Source organism: Podarcis filfolensis (assembly GCF_964270895.1).
Source record: "Podarcis filfolensis genome assembly, chromosome: 11".
In the NCBI taxonomy this organism is placed as follows: domain Eukaryota; kingdom Metazoa; phylum Chordata; class Lepidosauria; order Squamata; family Lacertidae; genus Podarcis; species Podarcis filfolensis.
In genome coordinates, this window is record NC_139613.1 from 49,270,757 (window position 1) to 49,296,794 (window position 26,038).

The 26,038-nt window shown below is 39.8% G+C and overlaps 1 protein-coding gene across 2 annotated transcripts in view; it reads left to right on the forward strand.

The window, feature by feature from the left end:
• Positions 1-25,221, forward strand: part of CHSY3 (chondroitin sulfate synthase 3) — an 88,612-nt gene extending 63,391 nt beyond the window's left edge. For both annotated transcript variants that reach the window (XM_083576699.1, XM_083576700.1), the window contains one exon: positions 20,642-25,221. In XM_083576699.1, the coding sequence (XP_083432825.1) occupies positions 20,642-22,204 (1,563 nt within the window). In that variant the 3' untranslated portion in view covers positions 22,205-25,221. The remainder of the gene's footprint in view (positions 1-20,641) is intronic.
• Positions 25,222-26,038: the final 817 nt, after the last annotated feature.

The following is a 26,038-nucleotide window of genomic DNA, read 5'->3' on the forward strand; positions in this document are numbered from 1 at the left end:
TCCTTCCCAAGGGAAAAGTTTTCTTGAAGGGCTAGGCTGCTTTCCATTTCTGAGGAGACTGCAGAATCTTGACCCAGCTCAGAAGGCAGCATCCTGAGAGTCCACCGTTGCTTACGCTGTTCCTCTGGGTCCATTTTCCACACTGTTCTGATGAGTGCAAAGTGACTACAGACTCAGCTACATTAGTCAAGAAACAGTGTTTTGAATGCGTTATAAACATGCAACACCAAATGGTGCCAGAGAGGGGGGGGGGAATTCTGAGCAATTTTCCATAGCATTTTTTGGTTTTGTTCTAACGATTTAATTTCTGACTTATTTATAGTGGTCCCCCCCCCCCGTGTGTAGCTCTCATCAGAGATCTGCTACTATTGCAGACACCACTCTATTTCTCTACTTCTGCTCCTGCCAGGAGCAGCTATCTACCACCATGAGGAGGCCGCATGCTGAGGGCCTTCTCAAACTCAAGCTCCTACATAAAGAGGAACAAGAGGAGACACAACAGACCTCAAAAGTCTGAAATGCTCTTGTGCAGATGGTTACTTTTTACCTGTTGCAACAGAGGACAGGACTAGAATTGATGGTTGGAAATACTTGCAAGGGAAGCAAATTTTGGCTGAAAATTAGGAGAAAGAGCTATTTGATAATGAAACACTCTTCTGCTTTTTCAGTGAAGTTATTTAAGTGGAGGCTGGCTAGTCACCTATCAGAGATGCCATAGTTTCATACTGCACTGTAGATCCTGCATTGAGCAGGGAGTTGGGGCTGGGCTAGATGCTCTTCTGTGTCTCTTCTAATGTTATAATTGCATACTTCCAAAGAACAGAGTTATGTGGTAGTGTCCGGTCAGTTCTTGTTCAGTTGCATTTTATGTGCATTGTTTCCCCCCCCTCCCTTAAACCCCTTAAATGCAAATCATATTAGCTGGAAGGGGCCCTGACAATTAACTGGATCATATCAGGTGTGGAGGTGAAATTATAACCCCTTTCTCCCAGAGTTTTGGAGCATAGTTGAATATGCCTGTATGTGAAATTAGCAAGTGGTTACAACCTTTTGGAATCGGCCCTGTCCAAATGCCACTGCCATCCGTCTTGTAAGCTGAGCCATAGGGCATGAGAAGATTGTAAGGAAGGCAGCTGAAATAGTGCTGCAGTTCCCTGTAGCTAGGTCTTTGCTATCCCTCTCTGATAATGAACTCATGCTCCAATACAATTCCCGTACCATCACATTATTTCTGAATTTTTCACTGCAACATAGTTATTAGCCTTTCTTGGAATCACTTTCTGTGACTACTGTTTGTGTGGACACACCTTGGCACCTTTGGATATTTACAGTGGGAAAAGAAATGGGTGAATGCAGAAGCACCAGATATTCTGGAGTTACCATTGTAGGACAGTTTGCTGGGGCTTGCATAAATGTTGGTAAACTTCAGACCATTTCTTCGCATTTTTCATTTTAAAAAATCAAGTCTAATTTTCTAAGTCCCACTGAAGTCTAGGTCTCAAAAGGCAGGTTCCCATCTTGTCGTTGCTTAGATTTCTCTTTGCATTGTAGTATAAGACTAATAACCTGAAAACTTAAAATGTATGTAAATTCCACATTGAAGACAAGATTGCATTCTAAAGTAGTACCGTTGTGCTCTGTGAATGCTTAAGTGTCTTCTATATAGATGGGGGTAACTAAGCTTTTATGACAAGTTCGCAGTTTAATGTAATTTAATTTGGACTTTGGTTAGGGCATATGTACTCTGGTTTTAACTCATTCAGCTTTTAAGCTGTTTATAGACTGGTGTTTAGACGTATGAATAAACATATCCCAAAATACCACTGAGCTGTCAAGTTCGCCAAATGTTTCAAAAATAGGAATTTGGCTGAACTGACAAAACTCATTCATACAGCTGCATGAGGCTCTCATTGGCCCAGAAAGACAGGCAAAAAAATATTTTAGAAAGTCTAGCTGCCATTAGAATGACCTAATTATCTCTAGTTTGCCAGCTGCTGAACTGAATAGGGCTTGTTTTAGCACAGCAATTGATTGACTGAGGTTCCAGTTATCTATGTAGTGCAGCTTAATGTGCACTGCCTACTCTCAAGATGATGCTCTGAGGATTCAGACAAAATGCTCTGAGACACAGGGACGGCTCAGAGTTATTCCAGTACTGCAACAATTTATTACAAAGCTACAGCAGACTCTGCTGTTTACTGCTTGTTCACTTCGAGGCCTTCATCACATACTCCTGGTCCTCATAGAAATGGTGCAGATTCATACAGTCAGCAGCCCCCAGCCATGTTGTTGTGATATCGTCACACACACCCCAGAAGCATGGCAGCACAACGCAGCAAACATGTCCTCATGTAACTGTGTATGTGAAGGGGCCCCTTCTATTAATGAACAAAAAGGCAAGTGACTGAAAGAATGGACATAGCCTGTTGTACAAAGGTAGCAGTCGCATCAATTTGCAAACCCTCCAATTGTCCCTATTTTCAAAGGGGCAATCCTGGATTTACAGACGTACCCACTCACCCACATTTTCTGATTTGATCCCGAAATGTTCCACTTTCCCTATTTTCATCAGAGAAATGTTGGAGGGTATGGAATTGGCTGTCCCTATTTTCATTGGAGAAATGTGGAAAGGTATGCAATTACGCCACCCACTTTTGTCTCTGCTCCCCCCCCCCATTGGCACGTAGCCTCCCAAAGTGCAGTGTTTGGGCTGAAAAAGGTCTCCCACTTCTATTTTAGGGGGATGGACTAGGAGTAATTTTGAACCATTTTCTTCTGTAGTTCATTCATCTTTTTTCTTTTTAACATTGAGCTTTATGATCATAAATAATAGTTCCTGCTTTTCTTTTTCTTTTCTTCTCTCTCTCTTTTTTAAAAAACACATTTGCTGGATAGTGTGCTTTGCTAGGAATAGCTATTGATAATTATGCTCACACTTTATGGCTTTGTAACATGAAAAAAAATGAAGTGTATAAAAGTATGCTTATTAAAACTGATGTGCACCGCAGTCTGTCTATAAAAGCTTTCAACTGTAAAAGCCTTTGATTGGTGTTTCGAGTCACAAAATGAAGTGAAGAGCACTGATTGTTCCAGATCTTGTTTGCCTCTACTCCTGCAATTAGAGCTTTTACAACAGTTTTGATGTTTTCCTTCATTTTCAAAAGGAAGGGTGTATACTTCCAGCTTTATTTCAGCAGTTCTTCCTCCTCCCACCATTATTTATGACTTCAAGGCAATTGTGTAAGACGCCTGTTTAGAGGATAGCTTTTCAGTCATACATAATTATCGGTCAGTGTGTGGTATGATATTTTATGATGACCCCAATCCAACCGTGTGCACTTGCAGCAGCTGAGGCTGTGCACATGGAGACCTGTCAGAATAACAGTAATTACACCAAACAGAGGGGAAAGTCAAGGAGACTGAATATTGACTTGGTTTTCTTTGCTGAACAACCGTGTGGCACAATTATTGCTGTCTTAGCATAGTCCCATGGATGCTAGAATTGCAATTGGACTGGTGGATAGAGGATATGATGGAATATCATTTGTGCTGAGTTTTCCTCCCAGGTAGGTAAACAGCTGTCCCCATCATGGTGTCAGGAATATGTTGTTTGAATATAAGCCCCATGAGCCCTGACCATTGGGCATGCTGGCTGGAGCTGATGCGATGAGTTCTAGTTTTCGTTTGGGAAGGCTGAGCAAGAGATCTGGTACACAGATGTTTATGGTCAATGATGGCCATCTGTGGGCCTCACCCAGTGGTGGTGCCATAAGAATAGTGCATTCAAAACAATAACTTCCTTAGGATTAGCCAGTGAACTTCACAACTGAGCAGGAATGTAAACTTGCATTTCTCAAATCCACACACAAGTAGGCTCTCAAGCCACATGGTGGTGACCAACTATTCAATAAAAGTGTTCCTGTTGCTACTTGCCAACGAAATGTCATGTCTCCCTTTCATAAACCTGAAAAATATAACAAATGACACTATAATTACAATGCAACCCTGAACCCTCAGGAGCAGAGAAAAGGTAATCTTGCTCTATGATGAGTAAATAGCACCAGTGTATGAATGCTTAATTGAAATTACCTCCTCATTATATGTAGAAACCTGGCAGCAAAAGCTTGCAAGAGGGTTGATGGTTTTGTTACATGGCTTCATACTTTCTGATATTTCAGTATTTAGCAATAATCACAATTAAATATATTCCAACTATCAGTTTGTGGGTTCTTGAAGTCCTAAATGTTAAGTCGTGACTTAATCATAATTTAGGGCTGCCATATGTCCAGGTTCTCCCGGACATGTCTGGGAATTGGGCAGGAAATCGTTGTCCAGGCAGATTTTCAGCAAATAAGGAAATTACCTGATGTGGAAGATACCGTATTTACTCAAGTCTAATGTGCCATCAAATCTAATGCGCACCTCAATTTTCAGAACCTTGAAACCAAAAAAAGAATTTGCTGGTGAATGCAAATGTGCCATCAAATGTAATGCGCACCTTAATTTTTGCAATGTAATTTGGCCCAAAAAAGGTGAGCATTAGATTCAAGTAAATATGGTAGTAATGGGGTTCAAATGTAGGCTTCCCTTGGGCTTAACATGGAAGCTGTAACTGGGACAGAACACAGTATAATATCCAGGTTGTTGACTGGGTCATCCTGTCAGGCACCCTATAACACCTCTCTTGAGGGAGGTGCTGTGCCTCTCCTTATGCTCCTGGGTGCTCTTGAAGGTTTTGCTATTAGCATTTGGAGCACTGAACAACTTGGGACCAGGTTACCTAAGGAACCGCCTCACCTCATGTATTCCCGCCTGCCAATGGCGCTCCTCAGTTGTGGCACTGTTGAGAGTACCAGACGCCCTAGATGTGCTCTTGGTTTGTACTAAAAATCAGGTTACTAGTGTTGCTCTCTGGAATCAATTGCGTGCCAAACCACAGAACTCCCACCTGGCACACCTAACTACTGAGTGGGAAATCTATGGACACGACAACTGTCTGGGATTTAGAATGGCCACAACGTCATTGATTTCAGGTGTAGAAAGCCTTGGCATAGGCATTGGTTGTGTATCCCTTTCAGCCCCCTTATGAGGGGACTGAGGCATGACATTCGGGGGGTAAATCCATCGCAAAACACAGGTTTACACAGATTGACCCCAAACGCCGAAGGAAACACTGTGGCCCGCTAGCCCTACGCAACTGATTCTTTGGACAGAGACTTCCCTCCCGACCCCTCTAATGGGGTACCCTGTTATCAGCACCACAGACAACAAGGGATGGGTGACTCAGCACTTTTGTTGCTGTTGTTTAGTTGTTTAGTCATGTACGACTCTTCATGACCCCATGGACCAGAGCATGCCTCCCGCACTTTGGTCAGACTCATGCTGGTAGCTTCAAGAACACTGTCCAACCATCTTATCCTCTGTCGTCCCCTTCTCCTTGTGCCCTCAATCTTTCCCAACATCAGGGTCTTTTCCAGGGAGTGTTCTCTTCTCATGAGGTGACCAAAGTATTGGAGCCTCAGCTTCGCGATCTGTCCTTCCAGTGAGCATTCACTTTACTGCACCTCAATTGGATCCCTGATGACTAGATGCAGCGCTGAGTGGCTGGCCGGGCTAAACAGATGGTGAGCGGACCCAAGGGAAGCCTCCCTCCCTCAGGTCCACTCCCCACCCCCTGGGCTGCCACGAATTGGCCCATTTGAATGGATGGGTTTGGCAGGAACCTGTGAGCCTCTGCGGTGGTTGAGGGTGATGGGAAAAACAGCAAAATGGCATGGTGTGTGCGGGTGAGAGTGGAGGTGCCACGATTGGCCTCAACAGCCGCTCAACAGGAGGACGGTAAGTGGCCATTAGCAGGCAAAATTATAGGTGCTCCAAATAATGATGGCTAGGCCCTAACTAAAGACATTTCTGTTTTAGAAGGCTTTACTTGAGGTGTGACCCACCGTACATCTGTAGGACTGGCTTTTTGCTTATAATTATCCTTATCATTATTAAATTTATATACTGCCCTCCGTCTGAGGAGCACAGGGTGGTTTACAGTAGGAAAACACAAAATACATAACATTATAACAAAATGAAACAATCACAGCAATCTTACAGGGTTTTTGCAGTCCACACTGGACAATACATGATGGACAGGTGCTTTTTCTTCGTCTTCATCTTTTTATTCTTCTATGATTATTTTGTTGTTGTTATTATTACTATTTATTTCATTTGTACCCTGCACCTCCTTCCAAGGGGCCCAGGGTGGCAAATACCTCTTTAATGAATTGTTTCTCACAGAGAAAGAGACCACGGGTTTCATCATACCATGTACTATAAGACATGAACAAACCCTCACACCAGTAGTGTATAAAAACCCAAAAAGTTGTAAAACGTTGTTGCCTGTAAGTTTAATATCTGCTTCTGTTTTTCTATCAAATAGACCAGCTTTTGAATTTAATTTTAAATACACTTCATTTACCTTGTGGCTTCCACCTTCAATAGCAGCATAGAGCAAACATTTTTATTAACACACCAGCTAGATATTAAGTTAGCATCCCAATCCTTTTTAAACCTTTCTGTTGTGCTTGCCTAATGTGTTTTGGGAAAATGAATCTTTCATACTTCTATTTGTACATTAAATTATGAACTGCGACATTCAACCAGGTAAAGACTTATTGATACCATCACAGGCTAGGATTTGTAAGCACCTATTCAGCACTGTGATGTAATATATTCAGATGAATATGCAACTGTGAAATTATGTAATTTACTGTAAAAGCAGAGTATAATGTTTGCTCTTTTGGCTGCTTGCCCTACTGGGTTTCATTCAGATATAAGGATCTTTGTTCGGTGTGAAGACTTTAGAGCTTTCTTCTGAGACTGCTCCAGTTTATAGCCAAGTCTCTCTTTCACTCTGTCATAATTAACTTTAGAGCAAAAAGGAAAGTGTGTGTCATATCCAGAAATTAACCAGTGTAAAGTACAATTTTGATACATCTTCTGAGGTGACTTGTGATACAGGGAATATAATTCCAGGAATCACTGGGAAATGTGTTTATTTAATTTGTTTTAATAATTTTTTAAAGTTGCACATATTTTTCCATTGTGGGAGAAAGGTTTACTTGTTTTTTATTTTATTTCAAGTTTAATGGACGAATCCTGAGTTGACCAAAGCTTGAAGCAAATACAAGAGAAAATGACTGCTTTCACTGCACTGTCTGAGCAAGGGCCCCTGAACCTTTGAAAACGTCAGCATAGCCCTGCATTCTTCACCACATGTTAGATCCCCCCCCCCAGCACACCAGTGATTGTGTGATGCTGACCCAGCAAGGCGACTAATTTTCTTATTCTAGCACCCAAGCTAAGGGACTGTGTTTTCCTCCAGCTGAATGTATGTGTCTGTATGTCATTGGAATGGCTATTGTATTTTGATGCCGTTGAGCTTCAGAGTCATAGGTGTAGATTCTTAAGAATGCAGCTCTTGAATTAGACTTGCAATTATATGAACTACAAGCAGCTCCGCGTTTATGCCTGCTCTGTTTGTACACAACCACACACACACATGGTACCAGGACTCCAGAAGTGGATCCCAGAAATGCGGAGCACCCTGGAGAGTCCTTCTGGCTTGCAAGGAGACCCTTCCCAGAGCCCAAAGAGGGTGTCCTCCTCTTCAGGCACCTAACTAGCTGGTGTGCGGGGTAGCACAGTAGCGGAAATCGCTTCTCTGCATGTCAGCTGACATGCATGGAAGAACTTTCTCCAACTGTCAGCTGTGTAAGAGCCGCACTATAGGGTATGTGTGTGAGTGTGCGTGTGTGTCTTTTCTCAGAGCAATATATTCTGGATTGGTGTCCGAAAAAGTGCCTTCATAGGTGCCACTTTCTGCAGCAAATAAATGCTTACGAAAAAATGCAGAGCTATTTACACAGTTGCATAGTTCACCTCTTGAATTGACAAGGCCATATTCAGCAAATTTTGAAGCAGTTGTTCTGTGACTACAGTACTATGTAACCTAACAGCCCAGGTCCAGCATACCTTAGGAAAAAGCCTCTCTGTGTATAGACCAACCTATTCCATGATATCTCAAGGAGCACCTGGTAATGTATGAGTCCATGTGAATGGAGGTTCCATCTGAATAACCACCTTTAGTGTGTATGAGACATGAATGGAAGCCTGTTCACATGCCAAGATTGTACTTAATTGAGTTGATAACAAAATTTCCTTGATCATATCCTGCTTTCTTTTACCTAGGAGATGGTGTCTGCTTTACTAGGAATAGTGAAAGCTATTTCATTTTCATTTTCTCTTTCTCGTTATGCTATATTTATGGGCAGTCAGTTCTTCATGCATAGACCTTCCAAGACACAGTATCACTTTCAGGGCATCACTTCCAGATAAAATGAAGTTATTGGAATTCCTAGCCATGAGTAATAATAAAATGTGTGTGATTTTGTTTCTTAATTTTAAATAGGGGCCAAGGGTGTAATTCAGGGTTTAAGATGCATGGATAGAATATGGGTGATGAATATAGACTACATAAATTATGGAGAAAATCTAGAGACCAATATTTTAAAAGCAGTTTTTGAACATCCTACTGTGCCTTTTTATTTGTTTATTTATTATAGATATTTAGATATTTGCTGTTGCAAGTGTATCTAAATACACTTTCCGAGCAGCAAAAGCTTCCTTACATAACATTTCCATTATTAATCCAGGAGCTCCTTTTCACTCAGTTAAATGATATTTCTGTACTTGGTCTATAATCCCAGTTAGCATGCTAACTGCTGTAACCAGTGTACATCAGAATATTTGTACATAAACACTTAACCACAATCATCTTCCATGGGGAAATGACCATTAAAACATAGTTGTTTTTTCTATCTATGTCGCTGTTGAGCACGATTGAAATAGAGAACGGCCTGGAGGCAATTTTGCAGTGAAAAGCAATTATAAAAAAATATACTAAATTATAGGAGCTGCATATAATCCCCAATTAGTCTGCGTTATAATGTCCCAACCTGTCTCCAGTGTTTTACCCCAGTGGAACAGATTTCTTTACAAGTCATACAAATTTAGTTCTGCATTTTCTTGTCAAGTCGCAGGTTTTCACTATTATATTACTAACAAAGCAATTTCTGCTTGTGATAAAACCATGCTGTTGTATAATTTGTCAAATCCAACTCTATCCTGAGGGTCCTAAATGAAGGATTTCCCATGCCAGAATTCTGGTTTCATCTTGAAGTCTGATTAAGAAGAAACATTGAAGTAGATTTTAGCCTATAAAAATGTATCCCACAAAAAGCTTGTTAGTTTTTAAGGTGTCACAAGACTCACTGAAAAGTTTCAAACAACTTATACCAAATACAGAAATATTCAATAATCCATTAGTATCTGAAGAAGTGTGCATGCATACGAAAGCTCATACCAATAACAAACTTAGTTGGTCTCTAAGCTGCTACTGGAAGGAATTTTTTTTTAAAAAAATATTTTGTTTCGACTACGGCAGACCAACACGGTTACCTACCTGCCATTAGAATCTAATAGTAAACAGTGAAATTAAACATCAGCAAATAATAATTAAGCAGTTTACACTTAGCAGTTACAATAAAGAATACCACAAAATCTACAAAACCGTGTAAAAGGATCAAATTGAGAAACAAGGACACACAACTTATAAAATTATTTTTTTTAAAAAAATATCCCTGAATTCTTCTCTTCCCAGATGATTCTGCAGTCTTCAAATTCATGCTCTGGGAAAGGCTCCCATGGTTGGAGCTGGGGCAAGGCGAGTGGAAAAGCCATTGCCTGATGACCATCAGAAAGTCTCTCTCCCCTCATAAATGTCTGCCTTACTGGCCAAAATGCATACTTCCTCCACATTTTTGTCCTGACCCAAAAAACCCCAACAACAATGTAGCGACCGCTACACTATTGTACTTTTATGGAAATACATATATTGGTGTGGCAAAAGCTGTCTTCAAACTTTGGAAATGAAAAGAACCTGTCCCAAACCACAGAATGAATCACGGGTAGATTAGAAAGAAAAGACAGAAAGACAATTCCATCTGTTTGTTAACCTAGATAAAGCCTGATCTTACATAAAGCAGTTTTATTGGATCGAAAAATATTTATTTTGGAAAAAAATAATATTGGTGCAGTATCATAGTAAGCTTCAACCATAACTGGTTAGATGAAAGTAATGTTTTGCTGCCAGGGCCAGGCACAATTGATGCAGTTGGCACTGGTCCTACTCCTCCACTTCTCTTCTATAAGCAGTTTCATGACAATCTTTCAATTTTATGCTTGTGTAGCTTATATTAAAGAAAGGGGTTGCAATTAATTATTTACCTTGGAGTGGCAATGTTATATTGTGTTCAGCCTATTTTGCAGATTATTCAGCACCCTTCCTTCTGCTTTGAAGAAACTGCTTTATTTTGAAGAGAATTCTGCACTCAAGCAGCAGTCCTACAAACACTGAAGATCCACTGAACAAAGTGAAACTTATTTATGAGTAAACTTGAAAGGGTGCATACTGTTGGCATCAAACCATCCAGAATATTGTGCCTTTTATTTCTAGAGAAAATTATTTTCTACAAGTAGCTCTTGCAGCAAAAGGAATGTATCCTTCCTCCTAAAAAGAACTGCTCCTGTTCAGGGTTCCAGTTTGCCATTCCTTCCTTGCAGGACATTCAAAGACCCCCCCCCCATGACTCTTCCCATTGCACCCGTCTTTTCCAGTCCCAGGGCTTAAGCCCTTGTTGGACTGGTTTTTGTTTTGCATTGCTCCACTGTTTTTTAAATATTCTTTGTACTTCTGTAAACCTCAGAGTTTTCTCAAGCATGCTGATACTTTCCTCTTGTTTCTCATGACCCCGTTCTGGCTTCAGTCCTGGTGGCACAAGTCTTGAGTTTGCTATAAAAGATGGGAATAATACAGAGGATTTCTGCATGTTTCTTAACTCATCCCAGAGTTCATAGACTGATAGATAGAATAGAAATACTTACTATGTATACACACACACACACACACACACACAGATATATATATATATATATATATATATATATATATATATATATATATATATATATATATATAAACTTATTTGGAATCAGAAAATATTTATCTCCTGGCAGTTTTTCTGGAAATTACAATTTTCAGTTTCTAATGTTTCTAATGTTTCTAATGTTCTAATGTTCAGTTTCTAATGTTCCTGAGTCCTGGTAGAAAAGTCAACCTTCTAAGGAAGCAATTTTCAAAGAATACTAATTTGCTTTTTAATGAAATGGTGCATAAGTCTTGAGTTTGCTATAAAAGATGGGATAATACAGAGGATTTGGGCGTGTTTTTTAACTCATCCCACAGCTGATAGATAGATAGATAGATTAGATAGATAGATAGATAGGTAATTTATAATGTAGTAAGTATGTCTATTTCTCTATTTGGAATCAGAAAGTATTTATCTCATAATCTACTGGCAGTTTTTCTGGAAATTACAATTTTCAGTTTCTGATGTTACTGAGTCCTGGTAGAAACAGTGAACCGTCTAAGGAAGGAATTTTCAAAGAATACTAATGGTGCAAATTTTTGAAAGAAGTTTGTTTATTTATTTATTTAATAAAATTTATACACCACTTGACTGTGGCTGGGGAAACCCAGCCAAATGGGCAGGATATTAATTATCATCATCATCATCATCATCATTATCATCATCATCATCATCATCATCACTTGTTTCTTGTAGTGTTCAGAGCCAGTCAATGTTGAATAAAAGAATCTAGGAAATAAATGATAGGATTGGAAATAATGTTTTCCAACTGATTTCATTATTATGCACACTATGGATTTTTAGAAGGTCACAGTTGGGGTGGTTTTAATTAACCATATGGTTTGAAATTGACAGATGTGGGTTGTGGATTTGTCGGAGGAAATAAAACTTGATTCCCAGAATTAACCAGATGTTCTATGCAGTAATACAGTGACCTTGTTGATTAAGCAACATCTATGTAATGCACACAAAGAAGAAACTGGAAAATTTGTTTGATATATCCTATCTGCTTCCCACAACAAATTTACAAGTATCATTCACTGAAATATGAGGTAGAAGATGACAGATGTGGAACTGGGACTAATAAACAACTTGTATTCCTCTAATAAGATTTCAGTGATAGCGCTGACTTAATATCACTGGGATTCTATTGAGCATCTCTGGTGCAGCTAAATGTAGTTAGATATTTGTACCATACAGTAGAGCAATAGTTCTTTATAACTGGAAATGCAAGATTGCTGGTTTTATGACATATCAAGGAGTTGTTATCACATTTGTTACTGTATTAGACCATCAGCCTAGGGATTACATTGCTTCTAATATCATCTCGTGAGTCACAAAATGTATTAAGACTATTCCATTCAAACTGGAATGACATGGACATAAATGAAAATGTAACCCCAAGAGGAAAAACAAAAGATCAGTTTGTTAGAACATTTACACCCCATCTTTCAGTTCTACAATAGAACCTCCCACAAACATCTTATGATCCAAGCAAAAAACCAAAACCAAAATACATACTATAGTTAGAAACAGAAACAGTAACAGACACAGAGATTAAAAGGCTATAGATTGGTTGGTAGTTGTTCTAATCCTAATTAAACAATCACAGATGTTTCTTGTGCAAGGTGTTGAATTGTGTGGTTGCTGACTAACTCCAGATGAAACTAATACCTATATTTGTTGCAGTTTGAAATCTCACTCACATTGGGAACTGAATCTACCTTGGTTGCCGTAATCAATGACCTCTACCCAGAGAAGCTGGGTGAATGCAGCTGAATTGATTCTGTTGGATTTTTTGGTGGTATACCATCGGCCATGGTACCCTTCTGGATAGGCTCTCTGGGATGAAGATTGGAATCACCATTTTTCATTAGTTCCATTCCTACCAGGAAAGCCAATTCTACAAAGTAGTATTAATGGGCTTTACTTTTCTCCCATGGAATTTATATTAGGGGATGCCCTCAGGGATCCATTCTACCCCACTAAGTTTTCAGCATATTTATTTGAAGCCAGTGGATGAGGTCATCAGAAGATTTGGAATTGGTTGTCACTCATATGCTGATGATAGTTGACGTTGGAGAGATCACTTTCAGGATAGTGGCATCCATAGTAGGATCAGCCTTGCATTAAGATCAGCTTTGTGTCAAGGGTAGGTTATAGCAACACTCCTCTAATTTTGGCATATGCTGAGCTGTAAAACAGAAGAGGTGTGGGGTGTGTATGAGCTGTTCTTAATATATCATGTAGTATTGTCTGTGGGTTTTCTTTTGTTCATTAGCGGTAGCAACTAATTCATAACCCTTACAGTGCGACAATCCATAACATCCTGTTAATTCTCTATTAAGATGGAAGAGGAATTGTAAATGTGGTATTTTCAGTCTCTGTGAAGCATGTAATTCCAGCTTGGATTTTACTTTTTTTTTTGTTAAGACTGATTCTCTATAAGGTTTTAAGAATACATTTATGCTAATTAATGCTGTATTTTCATCTCATCCCCTAACAAAACATAACTATGGCACTGGAAAAGTATAATGGCAATATAATTAAAATTTCTTCTAAGAAAAACATTGTAATAGACATCCTGCCATGCTTATGCTATTTTAATTGGATGTTTAGCTCTAGGGATGTTCATAATTTATCATAAAACTTTAATGTTAATAAAATCAGCTGGGAGGAAGCTGTACTTAATCTCCTTGATTACACCATAAGGGCTAAAATCTTAATTTGATTTTTTTATGTGCTAACAATGGAAGAAAGAGAAGGCAGGATGTTCGGTTCCTCATTTGTGAACTGGCTGCTCCTCTGTGTGTGAACATGTGTCTGTATGCAAGAAAATTAATTCTGAGCTAAGATAAATCTTGTTATAAAAGCCATGCTATATGTTAAACAGTTTTGGTTTGTAGTCCTGGGTGAGTTTCCCAAAGAAAGTTTGATATCGTTGACAGTGTTCTAACAACTTTTAGCATGGTTCTAGTTTCCCTTTTAGTCCCCTGCTGTTATTACAGTGGTACCTCGGGTTACATACGCTTCAGGTTACAGACTCTGCTAACCCAGAAATAGTGCTTCAGGTTAAGAACTTTGCTTCAGGATAAGAACAGAAATTGTGCTCTGGCGGTGCATCGGCAGCAGGAGGCCCCATTAGCTAAAGTGGTGCTTCAGGTTAAGAACAGTTTCAGGTTAAGAACGTACCTCCGGAATGAATTAAGTACTTAACCCGAGGTACCACTGTATTGAAGTCACTCCAGTCCCCTCTCCCCATGGGTTTGTAATCTAGTCCACTTACCGTATTTTTCGCACCATAGGGCACACTGGACCATAGGGCACACCCAGTTTTTAGGGGGGGAAATCAAGGAAAAAAATCTTTCCCCCCCCCCAGCCCCAAAGAGCAGTGTACAGGCTGCGCACAACCTCTCCCTGCCAGAGGGGTTGTGCGCGGCTATGGCACAAGCCAAGGCAGCGAGCGGGATGGATCCCGCTCGCTGCTTTGGCTTCCTCTTTAGCCCCGCGCAATCTCAAGCCATAGCCCCATGCAGCCTCTCCCTGCTGGAGGGGTTGTGCGCGGCTATGTCACAAGCCAAGGCAGCGAGCAGGATGGATCCCGCTCGCTGCTTTGGCTTCCTCTTTAGCCCCGTGCAGCCTCTCCCTGCCGGAGGGGTTGCACGCAGCTATGTAACAAGCCAAGGCAGCGAGCGGGATGGATCCCGCTCGCTGCTTTGGCTTCCTCTTTAGCCCCGCGCAATCTCTCCCTGCCGGGAGAGGCTGCATGGAGCTAAAGAAGCCATAGCCCTGTGCAGCCTCTCCCTGCCAGAGGGGTTGCGCGTGGCTATGGCACAAGCCTGCATTCGCTCCATAGGACGCACACACATTTCCCCTCAATTTTTGGAGGGGAAAAACTGCGTCCAATAGAGCGAAAAATACGGTAATCAGTTTTGAAGAAGCATTTGCACATGTTTCACCTGTTGTGTAATGACACCTACTGTTGTAACATAGAGTTAAAGTCATAGTGATAATTTAAAGAAGGTAAATTTCCAGGGGGGTGCTGGGTAATATATTTTTTTCTGAAAAGGGGGCGGTAGGCCAAATAAGTTTTGGAACCTCTGATCTAGTTCAACTTCCTGCAATGCATGAATTTTGCCCACAGCTGTCCCTGCGTGGGCAGGCTTGAACCACCAACCTTCTGGTTAACAGCCTGATGCACTGACTTGTGTGTGTGTGTGTGCGAGTGTGCACATGCGCACACACTGCCCTTCAACAAGCAAGTGCATGCAGTACACAGCTGCCCAAATTAGTGAACAATGGATGTCTCTGTGTAATCTGAAACCCTTTGGCCTTTGGTGGTTGAGATGGAGCCACCAGAATGGAGTCTATATATTGCCATTCAGTTAACATTATCCAGAGAAGTTTATAAGCAAAAACAACACTAAAATAATATTCAAAATATTATTTGTCTTAAAACTCAGTAGATGTATAAAAAGCCTGGGAAAGCAGAAGGTCCGCCTGGAATTGAAAAGCTAGCAAAATGGGTTGCCAGGCAAGCCTTGGAGGGGCGGCTAGAATCCATTGGTGAATGTCATCTGTTCAGCTGCCTCCCATCCTCCTCAGATTGAAGGGGTCATCTAAAGATACTATCAGTCATAGACACAGAAAATCCTTCAAGCACCCAGATCCTACATAAACTATGTAGGGCCTTAAAGCTAAGCCTCAAACCCTTGCATTTATCTGTTAAGAATACAGCTGGGTAATTGGTAGCCAGTACAGTTCTTTCAGCAATGGTGTAACATGGTGGCGATCAGCTGCTCCAGTGAGCAAGTTGAAAATGTTGCACTTGCTGCAGCTTCCTGGACATCCCCACAATAGAGCTCATTGAATTTTGCTTAGAAATGGATCAGGAGCTATTGGAACTGTTAAGCACTGGCAAGAGGTATTCACAACGACCAGTTTGAGTTAGTGTCTGTATTGTTCCGGATGCAGTTTCTGAACAGTCTTGAAAGGCAGTCCAGTGTACAACACTTTGCAGTAGTCCTTCTTAGAGGTTACCAGAGTCTGGGTAACAGGAGTGCCAAGTGGAATAAGATATTGTGGGTGCCCAGGTAAGCCCCATACCACATAATTGATCACATGATGCAGTGCGCACACACCATTTGAATGGCAATGACCACCAACTTTGTGGGCAGCCAGCCTCCTCAAATATTTTATTTGAGCCCCTAGGAGTTGGCTCCTATGCTGGGTAACTGTGGCCAGGCTATCTGTGTCTGCAAAGAAGAGCTGCTTCTTTTATTTAGTCCAGAGAATCAACCTACACCTTCTTGGTCTCAGTGATGCCCTTGTAGAACTCAACAGGGAGGAGGATGGGGACAATGACTAGAATGAGTCATTGGGTCTGGTGCAATCTAGTGTTGGCCTTTCTGTCTTCTGCCCGACCAGACCCAATGGGCGCCAGCGCCCATTGAAAAATGCATAAATCAAGGCAGCTTATAAAGCCTTGATGCGGGACTTCAGAGCAGTTGCTGCTCTTAGAAAGCTCCAAAGTGCCCTTCCCTTGCTTCAGGGACAACCCAGTTCGCCTTGGGGGAGGTCCAAATACCAAACTGAAGTGGAGCTTCACTTTAGCTTTCAGGCTTTGTCTGAAGCAGATGCATATTGCTAATACGTAATTGTACAAGTTAGCAATATGCATTCAGGAATATTATATAGCTATAAACCGTAAACCGCAGCAGCCTACAAAGAGTGTGTGTCTTCTGAGTTGTCTGTGCAGTTTCTGCCATTGCTGTTCCAGCTGCAAACCACAGACTGCTTTTTAAATCTAATACTTAAACAGTGGTTTGGATTTGCTAAACTTCAGCATCAAACACTGGGGGGAAACTAGGTTATTTGACTTAATGATTAACATATTTTATACAAGGGAACTGGCTTTTAGTTTGATTCTCAGTTTTTATTTTGTTTTTATATACTGGTAATGAATTCTGCAGAAAATGTTTATTAGATTATGCACTACACCATCTCTGACCTGTTGTAGATAATTAGACTTCTATGGGGGACAAAGAATGGATTGTGCATTGTGACCTTAAAATTGAAATATCCTGCTCCATTTACAATGGAATCCTCTACTGGACTCAGAAGTCATATACTTGCAGGATAAATACTATAAATCATTGCTAATTACAGATAATCACATAAATTGTTATGTATTACTAGAATGAAATATGTGACTTAAAGTGAAGTAAAAGGGTCACTACAAGTCAAAAGCAGAAAATCTTGCACTCTGTAGGAGCCTTCTACGTTGCCTTTGATTGTATTCCATTTTTTGACTGAAATCAATAGGCCAGAATTGGATTTGTAGTGGTGCAGTATTGCCTAAGGGCCCAGCATAATTGTGTATTCTGTACTTCAACAAAGTTTCTAATGGTTTAAAAGGAGGACGAAGACTTATAAAATCCATTGTACCAGGCCTCTGCATGTTTGCATAAATGTTTTTGAAATGTCCTCTTTTTAATAATGCTTTCAAAACGTTGTGTTTTTTTTCTTACAAGGCCCTGTTTTGTAATAATGTTTTCTCCCAGAGCTAAAAGGATTTCCCATTTGAGAAGATGGGAATGTAATCCATAGAAATACTGAGTTGCTTTAACTGTAGTCTGAAAGCCGGGAAGTGTAATCAAAACAGAGAAAAAACAGCTGTCATTCCCTTTATTTCTGATGTTCAGTCTCAAGTGCTGATACTTATGTAGACAAAAGGACATCGCACAAATGGGGTGTTGGTGGTGCTGTTGGCAAGTTCAGAAGAACTCAGAACTTTTACATTTTTTTAAAACACACACCAAATGGGTAAAACCATATCCAAAATAATCTGCACATGCTTGTACTTGCATGTGTGGAGAAGGAGAGAGAAAACACCGAGGAGGTGATACTTTGAAGATGTGGATCTCTGCTTTCAAGGCCTCTCTGGTATCCCTCCACAAGCAAATAAATTTCCTAGAACTGTACATTCTCACCTAAGAAGGGAGAGCATTGAAGATGCTATAGAATCATAGTTGGAAGAGACCATGAGGATCTTCTAGTCCAACTCACAGCAATGCAGGTATATTTTGCCCAACGTAGAACTCAAACCCACCACTCTGAGATGAAGAGTCTCATGCTCTATCGACTGAGCCACTCTCATTCCTGATATGCACACACAACTTTGCATATACATGCTCAACATTTTTTGGTGGGGTTCAACTTATTGATATTAATTCATCAAGAACTGCACAATTATATAATTAGTAGGAATGATCCAAAAGCGAGTATTGATGATGATGATGATGATGATGAATGCCCATGCTTTTTGTAGTGTATGTAGCAGAGCTGGAAAAGCCTGAGCAGTCTTGGGACAGGGTGGGTCTTAAGAGATGCAGTTTAACTCTGCCTCTCTCTGCAACGGATTTAACATTAATCACCTCAGGAAAGCTATTGTTTGCACTAGAAGAGAAACCTCCTTTGGCACCAATGGGAGCTTCCTTTGAAATGCAAACAAAAGCTTCAGAGAGGTGATTTTTTTTCAGGACCATGGAAGGGAGAGAGCCAGCAGGCTAACTCAAACCTTCTACAGTGCCAAGGGTCCACAGAGCTGCTATTTACATAACGAAAAGCATGCACATGAATTTCATTAACACAATTAATACCATGTTTAGGTTCGCCTTCCTTAACTTCCTTCTGGATTGCACTGTTTCTTGTGGCATATCTTGTTAGCTTCTCCCTGCGAGGCTGCTATACTATGTGAGTCTTTTTACTCACTAAAAACAGAAAGTACAACAGTGTGAATTGCCATACAGTGGTACCTCAGGTTACAGACGCTTCAGGTTACAGACTCCGCTAACCCAGAAATAGTTCCTCGGGTTAAGAACTTTTTTCAGGATGAGAACAGAAATTGTGCGGCGGCAGCGGGAGGCCCCATTAGCTAAAGTGGTACCTCAGGTTAAGAACAGTTTCAGGTTAAGAACGGACCTCAGGAACGAATTAAGTTCTTAACCAGAGGTACCACTGTACTTGAAAAAGTATTGTGAACTTTTTCCAGAAAGTGACAACATCATTTTAGCAGTTGAATAGATAACGCTAGATGGTATGGTGCTACTGAATCAGCAGCTAATAAATATTTATTGTTGTAATAAACAAGCAGCCACAACCTCTGTAGTGGCTGTTCTCTTGATGATATCTTACTGGATTTGCAGACTACTGTAGGAAAGAATGTCTAACTATTAAGTATAAGGAAACAAAGGTTATGGTGTTTTCTGAAATGGAGGCCAAATATTCTTGGGCCACGACTGGCCATAATTTAGAACAAGTTGATTCTTACAAGTACCTTGGTATCTGATTTCATGACTCTACCAAATGCATTGTTCCAGGCAAGCTAGGAAAGGCCATTGTGTTGCACTAGAGCATTGCTTAATTTTTTTTCTGCGCAAAAGGAGGTGCAATTGCTCTAGCGGCCCTAGGGTATGCACAGCAAATGTTGTGAACCAGGTTTTATATGGAGCCTCCGTCTAGTTCCTGGGACTTCAATTTTCTTTTGTTCTTCTTTGAGCTAAAATAGTTATACCTAAATTTGTTGCTAGCGCTGCTCTTAATTTTGTAAGTGTCCAGCCCTCCACAAGATCTGCGGGACAGTGGACCGCCCCCCTGCTGAAAACGTTTGCTGACCCCTGGGCCACGTACACCACCCTCACTGTGCCATACTTAATCTACTTCAAACAAATGTACGCCATATCTATATTTTTTAACAATAGCCAAGTGCAGAAGAGTAGTTTGGTTGGCACATTTTAACATTTTATCCTCCAAGATCATGGACGACAGATTTGCGAAAGTTCCTTCCAAGGACAGATGGTGTTCTTGCATTCATTCAGAGCTCGAAACTGTCTCTCATGTGTTTTTCTATTGTAGATTCTATAAAGGGGTCAGAGGACACAATTTATCCCCTTAAGAGGCAGTTTCTTGCTTGATCCTTGGAGATGAGACTCTGTTGAGTAGAAGGGTTCTAATAAATTCATTACTAAACAAGTGGCAATATGTCTGAATGTAATATGTCTTAGACTCACTCTGATTGTTGGCTCCTAACGTGACACATTTGTTCTTCTGAGGCTTTGATTTTGTATTTTTTATACTTTGTACTTCCTTTAAAACTTTGATTAATTGATAACAAGTAGGAGCAGAAACGTACAGACGATCACCCAACTGTAGTAGCAATAATAGGTCACTAAAAATATGAGACTTGGACGCTTATAAAAATGTACTTGAAATAGTGTTTTCACATTTTAAGATTAGAAGAACTGATTAGCTGCTCCTCCCATTCCCTCTTCTCTCCTTACCCTTCTCCCCAATATACACATTTGTACTCCGAAATGGAGTAATTTTCCTGTAAAATAGATATAATTTCTATTCCTTACATGAGTGAGTGAAGAGAAATACTGTAGCTGGAAAAACCTTTTTTTAAAAAATTCACTGGTGGAAAGCTTGCAATATAGCATATTATTTAGGAAAAAATAAGTTAATATAAGTGAGTCATTGTTTTTCCTGATATCTCATAGCTGGAAGAAACACACCTAATAATAGTTATTATTTTTGTTTTCTAGATGCAGCAGTTGTTCCATGAAAACTATGAACACAACCGGAAGGGTTATATACAAGATCTTCACAACAGCAAAATTCACACAGCCATTACACTTCATCCAAATAAAAGGCCAGCCTATCAGTATAGGCTTCACAATTACATATTGGCCCGTAAAATTTCAGAATTGCGTTATCGGACCATCCAGCTTCACCGGGAAAGTGCCCTCATGAGCAAGCTCAGTAACGATGAAATCAGCAAAGATGATCAGCTTCTTGGAATGATGCCATCTTTCAACCGCTTTCAGCCACGTGACAGGAATGAAGTCATTGAATGGGAATTTTTGACTGGAAAGCTGCTGTACTCAATGGCTGAGAATCAGCCACCTAGACAGAGTATTAATAGCATCCTGCGGGCAGCATTAGATGATACTGTAATGCAGGTAATGGAAATGATCAATGAGAACTCTAAATCTAGAGGAAGGCTGATTGACTTCAATGAAATACAGTATGGGTACCGTAGGGTTGACCCTTTGCATGGTGTGGAATACATTCTGGATTTGCTTCTTTTGTATAAGAGGCACAAAGGAAGAAAAGTCACTGTTCCAGTTCGGCGCCATGCCTACCTTCAACAATTATTTAGTAAACCATTTTTCAAAGAGGAAGAAGAGCTGGATGTAAGAAGCCTGGTAGAAAACGTGAACAGCGACATGCAGTCTTTCTCCTTCCTTTCTAATTCTCTGAACATTTTTTCATCATTCCAAGGCACCAAAGAAATAGGGGGAATCAGTGACAAGAAGATTCACATTCTTGTCCCTCTCACAGGGAGATACGATATATTCCTAAGATTTATGGAGAATTTTGAAAAGACGTGCCTTATTTCCAAGCAGAACGTAAAGCTGGCAGTCATTCTCTTTAACTCTGATTCTGGTCAGGATTCCAGCAAACACACAGAGCTGATCAATGAATATCAAAAGAAGTATCCTATGGCAGACATGACCGTCATTCCAATGTCGGGAGTTTTCTCTAGAGGTTTGGGTCTTGAAATGGCCTCCTCTAAGTTTGACAATGACACTTTGCTGCTATTTTGTGATGTTGACCTGATATTTACCCCCGATTTTCTCCAGCGGTGTAGAGCTAACACCATTCAAGGACAACAGGTTTATTATCCTATTATTTTCAGTCAGTATGACCCCAAAGTAACACATGGGGGCAACCCTCCAGCGGACAGCAACTTTGTTTTCACAAAGAAAACTGGGTTTTGGAGGGACTATGGGTTTGGGATTACCTGCATTTACAAAAGTGACCTTGTGAATGCTGGTGGATTTGATACCTCTATTCAAGGCTGGGGACTTGAGGATGTAGACCTCTTTACTAAAGTAATAAATTCTGGACTTAAGGCATTTAGGAGCCAAGAAGTGGGAGTTGTACATGTATTTCATCCAGTTCATTGTGATCCCAACCTAGATCCTAAACAATACAAGATGTGTTTGGGGTCCAAAGCAAGTACATTTGCCTCTGCCATGCAACTAGCTGAAATATGGCTAGAAAAACATTTAGGTGTCAGGTATAACCGAACACTCTCCTGACATTCTAACTTGCTCTGCCATCCTAGGGGATTTTACCTCATTCCTTTTTTCTTTCTTTTTGTTTGTTGCATTCTTACAACTCCATTTTTGTCTTCCAAAGGATATGTTTTTGACCTCAAACGAACAGAGTCTGCTGTCGGGAACATTACAGATTCCTACTGAACTGATTCAGTGTGGTGTCTTTCTACTCCCTTTGATCAATAAACTGAGTGAAATCATGGCAATCAAATAATCCCACGGAGCACATCCATCACGTGGAGCTGCATCAGAAGAATGTTCTCTTTGGGCTGTAGGATTCCATATCAATCTTCATCATGTCTGTCAAACTTAATGTGATACAAATATTTTCTGGTGAAGATACCACAAAAGTGCTTTATGCTTCCTCTGGGAAAGAGACTCTGCCAAACTTGAGTTTTATAATTTATATGAGAACTAAAATAAACAGTATTATTCTTCATCTTTATAATTTTTAAAGTAAACAAATAACTGACTGTATCTCTATTTTTTTAAAAAAGAGGAAAAACCACATACAAACTGAGGGTTTTCTTTTCAAGTGCAACTGGTACTGGCTACCAAGAACCTTAAATGTCGTACGCGAATGATCTCCTTATTACCGTCTACTCTGAATGCAATTGGACTGTGTTTTCTCAAGGAAGCATGACTTAGTCAAATATTTACATATGCTGAGAAGGTTTCTGAACCAATGTCCTTCATTTGCTGGCAAGAAGAAATCATGACACAATGTGGTTATTTATAATAAAAGTACAGACACACCATATTTTTTTGTCAAAGACAAGAATATGTTGCTTTGTCTCTGTTTAGAATGAGCCTCTAATATATAAATAATTTTATATTTTGTTCCTTTCATAAGACTGCACTTGATACAAAGGGAAATAAAAGGGTACTTAATATTGTCTTTTTTATAATTGTGCATTAATATTGATATTCTGAACCAATCCTTGTTAAACTTAAAAGGAAATGTAATTATTTAAGTATGAAATTACTATTGCTGGTCAAAGTTCTTGCCAATATATTTATATTAGTGAAGATTTATAGGAAATGGAATGTGTTAAGACCTCTCTCTGAAGAATACAGAAATGTCAAGGTATATTGGGGGAATGCTGAATGGAAAATCAATTAGATACCAAAATGTTAGGTCTGTTTTGTTGTATTATTAATATTATTATTATTATTATTTTGTAAAAGCAAAGGAACAGCCATTTCAAACCATATCTTGCCCAAATTCTTTTAAACTGCATTTATGACAGAGAGATAGAATATTTTGTAACAAAACTGTTCTAAGAATCCAGAGGACATATCCAAGAAATGTAAAAATATATATATATATCAAGATGCATATGTAATATAATGCAAACAACAGGGAATCTGAGCATATAATATTTATGGATGTTTTAAGGAAGCAGCCCCCCTTACAATATGTGTTCAAATGCATCGTCTGTATCTCTTTCGGTTATAATAACCTTTGATCCTATTTCCATAAGTTTCCAATGAATCACAAATCAGCAAATGCCACACTTGAATGGGCTCATAAGGCTTGTAAGGAAATGAAAGGGGATGGGAATTAAAACGTGTATCCTCAAAACTCCTTTTAAAAATGACAAAGTCCTACCTAGCACAATCATGTATTCCCATCATCCCTGACCACTGGTCCTGTTTGCTAGGGATGATGGGAGTTGTAGTCCCAAAACATATGGAGGGCTGAGTTTGCCTATGCCTGATCTTGATACCCTTAAACCAGCATGAATTGTAACTGGAGAGACATCACATAGATGTAAGAACTAGAAAAATATTGTGAATTGATTAGAATATTTAAGTCAGAGCAACATTGTCCCCTGAATATTATCACCAGGTTCCCAAAGCCTTTTTCTGCCATATTTTAATCTTCCATTCTTCTTGGTGTTGGGGACCTATGATGCTGTTCTTAAATTATGATTTACTGTTCCTGCCCTTCATCTCTCAGAATCTCCCTGCAGATCTGAACAATCACATTTCACAGTCATTTGCGCATTTCATGGCTAGCAATCCATACTAGTTCAAAAACAAGCGCGGCACACCCTTCCACCAAGCACTAGCAGTTTCTCTCCTCTTGTGGTTGAGCATTGCTACATGTTGCGCCCTGCATTGCTTGCGCACTTCATCGAAACCAGGTTGGTGCTGTCATGAAATAACTAGCATCTAGGGGTTTGTCCCTGACATATATTTAGCCTAAGGTGTAAAACCTTCTGGCAGATGACACTCACATAAATTCTTGCATAGATAATAAAAGTTTAGGTTTATCAAAAACTTCACTAATGCAAAAGCTAGATCTGGGTAAGCCAACACATTAGATTGATGTGTCCATCATAGTACTCCCATCGCCTTATATGAAGCCAGATTAGGCATCACTCATTTTTCTGGCATTTAGACAAGATGTTGAAAGGCAGAAGAACTCACAGTCTCAGTCCTTTGTCTCTGAAATATGTTGTTCCCCAGTTACTGATCCAAATTCTTCAAATTGAAATACGTAACCATATGTCAAAGCCAAAACCTTTACTTTCCAGGATCTGCACATTCTTATGTTGTTCTGTTTTAATTTATCCAGCCAAGCCAAGCTTTGTTTGAAACTCCAGATAATTTACAATTTGACTATATATGTGTGTCATTTGACTGTGCACAGTATTTGAAAAACTAAGCTCATCTCTGATGGCAAATAAGTCCTGGCAGTCTGTCTTAATTATTCCTTTATATACCTGCTAAAATATTTGTGCTCACCTTTGGACTAAATTTACATTGTTTGATCAGACTAAATTGCACCATAGAACATGAACTGAACTGGGTGACTGCAGAGGGAGTTCTGTGTATTAAGGACTTGCCGGATCGGGTCCTGTGTTGAAAAAAAACTTTAAAATGTTAGTTCCTACTATTTAGAGATATTTATTTAGTGTATGACGAATTCATTTGTTTATATGATGGATTTCTTTGTTACAAACTGGATTATAAATGTTTGTTATAAAATATTGCATTGTGTTTGGAATAACTGTTCTCAGATAAATCGTGGTAGCTATTTTGTGGTAGCAGATACCTTCTATAGATGACATTGACATAATGGTTGTAGTCTACTGGGGTTTTGCCATGTCCAAGTCCTAGTGGGTGAATAGGAGCTGTGCCCAAAAAATTACAGCTATTGTCCACTCCAAAGGATTCTGCTGAATTGCAGGTCGATTCCTGCTGAGTTACACCCAGAATTAGAAAATACAACACAGCATTATGTTGTGAACATACATCTCAAAACTACATTAGCTTACAGTTCCCCCCTTTCATCTAGTGTCTTGTTCAAGCATCACTGCTTATGTTTCTGGCGTGTCTTTTTGACAGTATAGATAGTAATAGCCAATTTCTCCAGACATCCTGAAGATAAAATGATACTTTATTTCTCACACAATTCTCTGTTAATTTATGGTTGGGGGGGGAAATGTGTAATTTGAAGTGCAAATGAAAACTGAGATATTTTTGTCCTCTCAATTCAAAGTAGTTTTCATTGTAGTTTAATTAGCAGTTTATCTGGCAGAGAAACTTTGGTGCTAGCTAGTCATGTTGATTTTAGCCATTTGCTTTTGGTACAAGTTTTACGAGAGACCTAATGATGGTGCAAAGGTGTTCCCTCCTCTTGAAACAGTTTGGAATATTGCAACTGAGATCAACAGTCATGTGGGACTTAGGACCCTGTTTTATGTAAAATTCCCAATTGCCAAGGACAAATGACTGCATATAAGAGTAGGATATATTCACTCCCTCCCAATCACACCCACAACTCATTACTTCAAGAGTTGTATT